Source organism: Physeter macrocephalus, unplaced genomic scaffold (assembly GCF_002837175.3).
Source record: "Physeter macrocephalus isolate SW-GA unplaced genomic scaffold, ASM283717v5 random_1, whole genome shotgun sequence".
NCBI lineage: Eukaryota > Metazoa > Chordata > Mammalia > Artiodactyla > Physeteridae > Physeter > Physeter macrocephalus.
The window spans coordinates 111,770-121,701 of NW_021145287.1; the positions used below are offsets into that span (position 1 = coordinate 111,770).

The window sequence follows — 9,932 nt, forward strand, 5'->3', positions numbered from 1 at the left end:
CTGTGCCCCGCGACGGGAGAGGCCACAGCAGTGAGAGGCCTGCATACTGCCAAAAAAAAAAAAAAAAAAAGAAAAAAAAAGAAAGAAAAGAGAAAAAGAAATCGAAACCTTCCTCTGGCCACAGTCTGCTTCTGGGGTGGGCCTGGTTTCAGTTCTCAGCCCAGTCTCCTGACTTCTCCTTCAGGCCTCTCATGCTGCAGGGATCTCGGCAGTGGGCTCTCTGGGGGTCTGTGGGCAGGGCACCCCCTGCCCTCCCCACGCCCTGGGAACCTCGGCGCCTCCCCAGCCCACAGGCATGGAGCCGTCCTCATGCCGGGCCCCGTTTTCCTTCCTGCACAGGGAGAAGCTGGACTCCTTCCTCCCTGCCCACCTCTGTAAGCGGGGCCACGGGCTCTTCGCTGCCCTCCGGGGCCGTGGGACCAAGGCTGGAACCGGCGAGCAGGGCCTGCTGAACGCCTACCGCAGGGTGAAGGAGGTGGCCGGCAGCGAGAGCCAGCACGAGGCCTCCCTCAGCCCCCACTACCGCGCCTACCTCCTCAAGTGCCACCAGCTGCCCTTCTACGGGTGAGCGGCTCCCTGGCCGCGGCCACAGCCCCAGGCCCACTGTCCCTCCCTCGCGGCCCGTGAGCCCATCTCCGTTCCCGCTGAGCTCTGTCCTCACGCGAGGTGTGTCCGGATGCCAGCACCTTGGCCCCCGCGGGTCCCAGGCTGGACACTAGTCTTCCCCCTTCCCCGTCACGGGCTAGGACACCGGACAGGTCCTCTTCTTCCTCCTGCCGCAGCCACGTGGTCCATGGACCTGCCCACCCGCCCCTCAGCCAGCTCTCATTCATGCAGGCACGTCTAGCCAATAGCTCTTGTGCGCCTGCTGTGCGCCAGCACCCTCTAGGTGCTGGACACACCTCGGTAAACAAAAGAGACCGCCGTCCGTGCCCGTGAAGAGGCCGTTCTGGTGGCGAGAGAGACAGCAGTAGAAGCAGAGAACAGACCACAGGCGGGCAAGGGAGCAGCTGGACGGCCCGTGAGGACAGTGGCCGTACCCCACAGGGCACTGTGGCTCAGGCCGCATGGTGGCACCGCAGGAGGGGAGACACGGCCACATTCCAGAGACGTTGAGGCTGGAGTTGAAGGAACTTGCAAGATGTGCAGTACAGGAGGTGAAGGAGAGCAGGCCGAGAGCACTCCAGGTTTCTGCCTGAGCAGCTGCAGGGTGGCACTGTCATCAGCTGAGACAGGATGGTGTGCGGCCGGGGGCAGGGCAGGGCAGGTCGGGGACTTGCCCTTGGATGTGTTGATTTTGAGATGCTCTCCAGCGACGCAGGTGGTGATCCCAGCGGGCATTTGGGTTTCTGAGTCTAGAGTTGGGTAATGGGTGAGTCATCAGCATGCAGGTGCTGTTTGAAACCAGGAGCCCCAGGAAGTGAGTGTGGACCAGGCAGAGAAGGAGCCCTGCCAGCAAGGCGGGAGGGTCTACACCAGCCCGGCGAAAGGAGGTGTTGAGGAGGAGGGAGTGACCAAGCCTCAGGTGCTGCTGCTTCAAGGTCAAGTTCAACAGGTCCCGAGTGGCTGATAGTTGACCTTGGCTCCAGCATCTCGGGCGTAGCAGTGGGTGGAGGACGATGAGAGAAAGAATCAGTGAGTATAACCAGCGCTCAGGAGCTGCGCCGGGAGGCGGATCCCAGAGGTGAAGCAGCAGTGTGGGCGTGGGGCGGCAAAAGCTCTTTAGCGTTTATGGCGAGCGGGGCGCATGTGTGCCATAGGGAGGATCGAATAGAGAGTGAAAGATGGAGGTGCGGGCAGGCAAGTGGCCGCTCTTTGGGTTGCTTCAGTTTCCTCAGAGGATTAGGAGTCCCAGCCCTGAGCCGAGCCTGTGGGAGTCTTCCTGGACTGGGAGCGCCAGGCCATGCTCGCTCGGGGCTGCTCTTGGAAGTGAAGGCAGAGCGTGCTTGTCTCCGGTCCTGTCCTTGGGGCTGCAGGATTTTTTTTTTTTTAATAAATTTTTTAAATTTTTTTATTACCTTTGGCTGGGTTGGGTCTTTGTTGCTGCACCCGGGCTTTCTCTAGTTGCGGCGAGCGTGGGCTGCTCTTTGTTGTGGCGCGCGGGCTTCTCGTTGCGGTGGTTTCTCTTGTTGCAGAGCACGGGCTCTAGGCGCGTGGGCTTCAATAGTTGCAGCACGCGGGCTCAGTCGTTGTGGCTCGCGGGCTCTAGAGCGCAGGCTCAGTAGTTGCCGTGCGCAGGCTTAGTTGCTCGGCGGCATGTGGGATCTTCCTGGACCAAGGCTCGAGCCTGTGTCCCCTGCATTGGCAGGCGGATTCTTAAGCACTGTGCCACCATAGGAGCCCGGGGCTGCAGGATTTAACCAGGGCTCTGGCTCAGCCAGGGGTGAGGGGGCGTGTGGGCGAAGGCCCAGGGCAGCCAGAGGAGAGGAAGAGGCCATGGCAGGGCAGGATGGAGGGGGGACAGCTCAGCGGGTGGGTGTCCTAAGGCTGATGCACCCTTTCCCTTTCTCGGTGTCGAGTCCTGAAGCTACTTCCCTGCCTGGGCAGCCCCTGAGGGACGGTGGGCAGCGGGGCTCTCCCAACCTCCAGCAACCACAGCCCCCAGACCCTGAGCCCTTGGGCTCCTGGCTGTTCCCTGAACATAACTTGCTCTGTCCCACACCGGAGTTCATGCTCTACCCTCTGCCTGCAGTGCCCACCCTTCGCCGTGCCACCCAGTTCCTCCTCCTGCCTGTTCAAACCCTCCTGTCCTTCCTGATCAGCTGAGATGCCACCACCTCCGCGAAGCTTCCCTCTCGCCGCCCCCTCAGTTTCTCCCTCCCCCGGGGTGGGTTTCCATTTAACCTTCAGTCACCCAAACAGCTTAAGCTTCTCAGGTGCCTGGGACAGGGCCTGGCCAGAGCATTCCCTGGTGGGTGAACCCAGACCCTGGGCCATCTGTTCTCGCTGCTGAAGGGGACATCCTAACACCACTTTCCCTCCCCAGGTCTGCCTTCTTCCATGGCGAGATTGACAAGCCAGCCCAGGGCTTTTTGCACCGGGGCGGGCAAAAGCCAGTGTTTGTGGCCATCAGTCTGGAGGGCGTGCACGTCATTGACAGCAGGGAGAAGGTACCTGCCGCTCCTCCAGGGTGGGACCTGGAGTGGGGGCCTCATGGGAGAGGAAGGGAGTGGGGTCATTACCCAGGCCTTCCTGGTTCCCTTGGGCTTCTGGTTGGCCTGGGAGCAGGGTGGGCGGCCTGTCTGGCCTCCTTCCCTCAGATGTCCCTGGGGCTTCCACTGTCATCCTGGGGGCTTCTCTGGGTCTGCTGGGGGTCAGCTTTTCTGCCCATCCTGCTAGGCAGGGCGGTGGCCGGGACAGGGGGAGGCTGCAGCTGGAGACAGGTGGAGAGAGTCTGGTAGGGCCTGGCTGCTCTGCCTGGCCCGTGGCTGGAGACTAGCTGGTGGTTTTCCAAACAAGCCCCGCGACTGGGAGCCCTCCTGGCTGGCCGAGTCCTGCTCCTCCTCCCGCGTGGTGCTGGTTGTCTCGGCTGCCCGTGTAGAACTTGGTGTCGGCAGCCTGCCCTGTGGGCCTCTCTGCACCTGGGCAGCGGTCCCCGCTAAGCCAGCAGAGAAGTTTGCGGGAGACTTCTGGTTGTCCCCAGAGAGGGATCCCAGCCCTTCCTGGGCATCTGTGCCCCAACATGCCGGGCCCAGATCCGGCCTCCTGCTGAGATGCTAACCAGCTGATCTCAGGGGAGAGGTCTCCCCTCCCTACCTTCCTTCCCCCGAGTCACTGCCCCAGCTGTCAGGAGCTTGACCCGCTGATGAGAAGTGTGTGGTTTAGGGGGTTTCATCCTCCCTGGACCACAGCCTCCTTTGAGGGTCCGATGGAAGCGGGGCTTCTTCTCCTGAGAGAAACTGACAGCTGAATTTAAGCTCAGCCTTGGAGGTAAATAGCCTGGCCAGGTGTATCCTCCTGGGAAGCCTGTGTGGGACGGGGCAGGAGAGCAGGCCTCTGCCCAGAGGAGCCCAAGCTCTGTGTCTCCTGCTGGCCAGCACGTCCTGCTGGGCCTGCGCTTCCAGGAGCTGTCGTGGGACCACACCTCTGCCGAGGAGGAGGAGTCTGTCCTGTGGCTGGAGTTCGACGGGGACAATGAGGGCACACCGGTCAACAAGCTCCTCAAGATCTACTCCAAGCAGGTAGTGGTGGGCGTTGCCTGCACCGGGGGTGGGGATCGGGGTCGGGGAGGGTGGGCTCAGGGGGTCCCAGACTATGGGAGGCTCCAGGCTGGGCGGCAAGGAGGTGAGAGGGCTGCTGAGGGCCTGGGGACCAGGGGGCCGGCTCCTGCTGCCCGGGAGCCACCCCTGTGGGTTCGGAAGGCCTGGCCAGGTGGTGGGGCAGTGGTCGGTGGAGGGCTGCCCGGTGCTGTGTGACCAGCCCACACTGGCTCCCTCGGTCCTTGAGCCCCCGGTGAGCGGGGCTCTCAGGTGACGAGCAGGCATGGAACGGCCAAGACCCCTCTTTGCCTTTGTTTCACTTTCATCCATTGGGCACCTGGTCTTCGCACCCGAACCTTCATCCCCGCCCCTTCCCCTCCCACCCTGGTTTCTCCAGGAGGGCCCTTCCAGGACTCAGGGCCTTGTTGCTCTCCGCTCCAAGCACAGAGATGGGCCCCAGGGACTCCTGTGAAAGCACGTGTCCCCTCCTGCCGCCACCTCGGGCCCCCCGGCCTGCCACAGCCAGGCTTCTCCCGTTGCTCCCTCTGTGCCTTCCTTCCCACCGCTGCATCCACTGCTCCAACCCCAGCAGCCTCTGCCCTGCCACACCCGCTACCCGGGTGCCTGCTGTCGCTCCTGCAGGCTCCTCTCCTGGGCCCTGCAGGCTTCTCCCGCCTCCTGCCCTTCTCCCCCGGTCTCCCCTGCTGGGCCTCCTTTCCAGGGCCTCGCAAGGGAGTTCTCTCCCTGTCCTGGCTCTTGCCTCTCTCGTCTTTGAACACTCGGCCGTCCCAGCCTTTATGCTGATGACATCATATTTTCTACATCACTCTTAGTTCCCCGATCAGGGATCAAACCCATGCCCCCTGCAGTGGAAGCACGGACTCCTAACCACTGGACCGTCAAGGAATTCCATAGACTTCTTTTTTAAGTAAACATTTTATTGAATTATAATATACATGCAGAAAAGTGCCCAGCTCTTTTTTTTTTTTAATATATAAATCTATCTATTTATTTATTTATTATTCATGGCTGCGTTGGGTCCTGGTTGCTGTGCACGGGCTTTCTTTAGATGCGGCAGGAGGGGGCTACTCTTCGTTGCCGTGCACGGGCTTCTCATTGCAGTGGCTTCTCTTGTTGAGCAGAGGCTCTAGGCGCGCGGGCTTCAGTAGTTGTGGCACGTGAGCTCAGTAGTTGTGGCTTGCGGGCTCTAGAGCGCAAGCTCAGTAGTTGTGGCGCACGGGCGTAGTTGCTCCTTGGCATGTGGGATCTTCCCGGACCAGGGCTCGAACCCGTGTCTCCTGCACTGGCAGGCGGATTCTTAACCACTGCGCCACCAGGGAAGCCCCCTAACTCTTAATCTCAACAAATTTCCCCAAAGAAACCCATGTAACACCTTTCAGATTAAAAAAGACCCCTTGAGCCCCCTCCCAGCCTTGCCCCCACCAAGGGACCTCCGCATCCTGACTTTTGTCACCCCAGAGTCGTTCTGCCTGGTTCTGAAGCTTAGGGCAGTGGGTTCTCACAGTGTGTTCTGTTCTGCCGGGTGTCTTGCGCTCAGCCCTGTGTCTGTGAGCTCCGTCCTCGTCCCCACTGCAGGTGGCAGCGCTTTGGTCTTTCGCGCGGCTCTCGGGTGTTCCCACATGTGAATTTGTTGGTGTTGACTTTTCCATACCATTGCGGACGGGCACTTGGGTCTCCAGTTCAGGACCATTGCAGACAATGCCGCGTGGTCGGTGTTGCACATGTCCTCTGTGTGCGCGGCCGGGTACGCACCCAGGAGCCGACAGGCCGGGTCGCGGGCAGGTGCTGTGCTCGGCGCTCGCCCACGGTGGCTGGATGCTGGCTGCTCCGCTAGTTAGTATTGTCATCTTGAACGTTCAGCCAGTCTGGTGGGTGAGGAGGAGTATCTCCTTGTGTTTTCTTCCTTTATTATTTAGTCAACTTTACTGAGGTATAATTTACAATAAGAGTGAGTTTTAACACGTTCACACACCCTTGTAACCACTGCCACCACAGGCAAGCTATGGAGCTGCTTGTTTGCCATCCATGTATCTTCCTAGAGGGGAAATGTCTATTCACATCTTTTGCCCATTTTTTAATTGGCATTATTTCCATCACCCCCAAATCTCCGTGTGGTTTTAATTGGCAACACAGACACACACACACACACACACACTAATGACGTTGTGCCTCTTTTATGTGTGTATCCACCATCTGAATATCCTGTTTGTTGAGGTCTTTTGCCAATTTTTCTTTGGGGTTGTGCTTTTTTTTTTTGTTGTTTTGTACATTTTGCTTCTGATTTAAGACTCATCTCTTCACCTGCTACTTGACGGCTCCCCTTAGCTATCCCTAGAGTGTAGCTTTCTCCAGAATGTCATATAAACACATGCATCATATTTACCCAGGAGAAATGGAGATATATGTCCACACGAGACTTACACTAAGATATTCATAGCAGCTTCGTTTGTCATAACCAAAGAATTGGAAACAACATAAATGTCTGTCAGCTGGTAGCTAGATAAACAAATAGTGGTCCAGCCCTACAGTATACATACTGTATGCAGCCTTTTGACCCTGGCCTCTTTCACTAAGCTTCATGCTCCTGAGATTCATCCACATTTCGTGGTATAACAGTTCATTCCTTTTCATTGCTGAATGGTATTCCATTGTATGGATACACTACAGGTCAGCTCTTCACCCACTTGTTTGGGTTGTTTCCAGTTTGGGGCTTTTGTGAATAAAGCTGCTCTAAACATTTGTGTACAGGCTATTGTGTGGGCATATGCCTTCATTTCTCTTGCATAAATACCTAGGAATGGGATTACTGGATTGTATGATAAACATATGATCAGCTTTACTAGAAACTACCAAACGGTTTTCCAAAGTGACTGTACCATTTTGTCATCCCACCAGCAATGTCTGAGAGTTCCAGTAGCTCCGCATCCTCACCCAGCACTTGGTGTTGTCAGTTTTTGTTTGTTTGCCATTCTAATAACTGTATGGTAGTGATAAGTCATTGTGGTTTTAACTTGCATTTTCATAATGACTAATGATGTTGATCATCCATCCGTGTGTTCATTTGCTATCCATAGGTCTTCTTTGATGGAATGTCTGTTCGAATCATTTGTCCTTTTTTTTTTACTTTTTTTTTTTAACATCTTTGTTGGAGTATAATTGCTTCACAATGGTGTGCCAGTTTCTGCTCTACAACAAAGTGAATCAGCTATACATACACATATATCCCCATATCTCCTCCCTCTTGCGTCTCGCTCCCACCCTCCCTATCCTACCCCTCTAGGTGGTCACAAAGCACCGAGCTGATCTCCCTGTGCTATGTGGCTGCTTCCTACTAGCTATCTGTTTTACATTTAGTAGTGTATATATGTCCGTGCCACTCTCTCACTTCGTCCCAGCTTACCCTTCCCCCTCCCCCATCCTCAAGTCCATTCTCTACGTCTGCATCTTTATTCCAGTCCTGCCCCTAGGTTCTTCATAACCAATTTTTTGTTGTTGTTGTTTTTAGATTCCATATATATGTGTTAGCATACGGTACTTGTTTTTCTCTTTCTGACTTACTTCACTCTGTATGACAGACTCTAGGTCCATCCACCTCACTAGAAATAACTCAATTTCTTTCCTTTTTATGGTTGGGTAATATTCCATTGTATATATGTGCCACATCTTCTTTATCCATTCACCTGTCGATGGACACTTAGGTTGTTTCCATGTCCTGGCTATTGTAAATAGAGCTGCAATGAACATTGTGGTACATGACTCTTTTTGCATTATGGTTTTCTCAGGGTATATGCCCAGTCGTGGGATTGCTGGGTCGTATAGTAGTTCTATTTGTAGTTTTTTAAGGAACCTCCATACTGTTCTCCATAGTGGCTGTATCAATTTACATTCCCACCAACAGTGCAAGAGGATTCCCTTTGTCCATTTTTTTTCCTCTGTCCATTTTTAAAATTGGGTTATTTGTTTTCTTACCAAGCTGTAAGAGTTCATTATATATTCTGCCTACCAGTCCCTTATCTGATATATATTTTGCAAATGTCTTCTTTCAGTCTATAACTTGATTTTTTTCCTAAAAAATTCTTTTAAAAAGATGTCCTTAAATCTTCCAGTCCATTGATTTTATATCTCCATTTATTTGTCTTTGATTTCTTTCACTAACATTTTATGGTTTTCAGCATACAAGTCTTGTGCATGTTTTATTAGATTTATCTCCCCCTCCCCCTTTTTTGGTGCTACCAGAAATGGTACTATTTTTAATTTCAATTTCCATTTATTCATTGTGGTGTATAGAAATGCAGCTGATTCTGTTACCATGTATCCTTTTACCCTGTAACCCTGTTAAACTCACTTACTCTTTCTAGTATCTTTTTTGCAGATTCTTTGTGATTTTCTGTGTGGACAGTTAACATTGTCTATGAACAGGGACAGTTGTAGTCTAACTTTCCAGTCTGTATGCCTCTCAGTTGTCTTGGCTGATAGCACTGCCTCGGACCCCTGTTACGGTGGTGAGTAGGCGCGAGCAGACATCCTTGACTTGAGGGGAAAGCATTCAGTCTTTTTTTTTTTTTTAATAAATTTATTTATTTATTTTTGGCTGTGTTGGGTCTTTGTTGCTGCTTGTGGGCTTTCTCTAGTTGTGGCAAGCAGGGGTTACTCTTCATTGTGGTGTGCGGGCTTCTCATTGCGGTGGCTTCTCTTGTTGCGGAGCATGGGCTCTAGGCGCACGGGCTTCAGTAGTTGTGGCACGCGGGCTCAGTAGTCGTGGCTCGCGGGCTCTAGGGCGCAGGCTCAGCAGTTGTGGCGCACGGGCTTAGTTGCTCTGCGGCATGTGGGATCTTCCCGGACCAGGGCTCGAACCCGTGTCCCCTGCATCGGCAGGCGGATTCTTAACCACTGCGCCACCAGGGAAGCCCAAGCATTCAGTCTTGCTCTGAGTAAGTGTGTGGTGTTAGCTGTGCGTTTTTCATAGACGCCCGTCATCAGGTTAAGGAAGTTCCCGTCCATTTCTAGTTTTCTGAGTTTTATCCCGAGTGGATATTTCATTTTGTCGGATGTGGCTGAGGTATAGTGGCAGCGTCCCTGAACCTCAGGAGCTCAAGCGGTGTTAGAGAAACTCAGAGGGCTCAGGGCCTGTCCCCACCGGCTGCCCGCTGCCCAGCGCCCCTCTCAGCTCAGTGCAGTTCCCTCAGGGAGGAGAGGAGGCCGATGTGGAGCCCGGACCCGCCTGTGCACGGTTTCCTGCCCTGTTCCCCCTGCGCAGGGCGGCTTGTGTGGCTCTGGGGAGGCCTCGGGCCACCCCATCGGGCAGCTGGGCACCGGCTGCCCCCTTGGCCTCTGACCCTGCTCCCCAGCGGGTTCTCTTCTTAGGACACGAGGCAGGCACGTGTCCACCTCAGTCCCTGCTGTGTCCTGCCGCCCGCAGCGGGGTGACGCTTCATAAACAAACACACGCCGCCTAAGCGACAGCACCTGCTGGCAGCTTTCTGTCTGTGGGTCTGCGATCCCTGCCATCCCTGCCATCCGGTGCCCAGACCGTGCCCGCTGACACCGGGTCACATCACCTTTTTTTTTTTTTTTTTTTTTTTTTTTTTGTGGTGTGCGGGCCCTCCTCTGCTGCGGCCTCTCCCGTTGCGGGGGACAGGCTCCGGACGCGCAGGCTCAGCGGCCATGGCCCACGCGCCCAGCCGCTCCGTGGCATGTGGGCTCCTCCCAGAC

General features: G+C 55.1%; 1 protein-coding gene across 13 annotated transcripts in view; it reads left to right on the forward strand.

Moving 5' to 3' along the window:
• FRMD8 (FERM domain containing 8) overlaps nt 1–9,932 on the forward strand; it is a 58,595-nt gene that overhangs the window by 8,794 nt on the left and 39,869 nt on the right. For all 13 annotated transcript variants that reach the window (XR_003677990.2, XR_008616448.1, XR_008616452.1 and 10 more), the window contains 3 exons: nt 340–564; nt 2,987–3,110; nt 4,038–4,181. Coding sequence is in view for 4 of the 13 variants with exons in the window: in XM_028482984.1 (XP_028338785.1) it covers nt 340–564; nt 2,987–3,110; nt 4,038–4,181 (493 nt within the window). In the remaining 9 variants the exon portion in view is untranslated. The remainder of the gene's footprint in view (nt 1–339; nt 565–2,986; nt 3,111–4,037; nt 4,182–9,932) is intronic.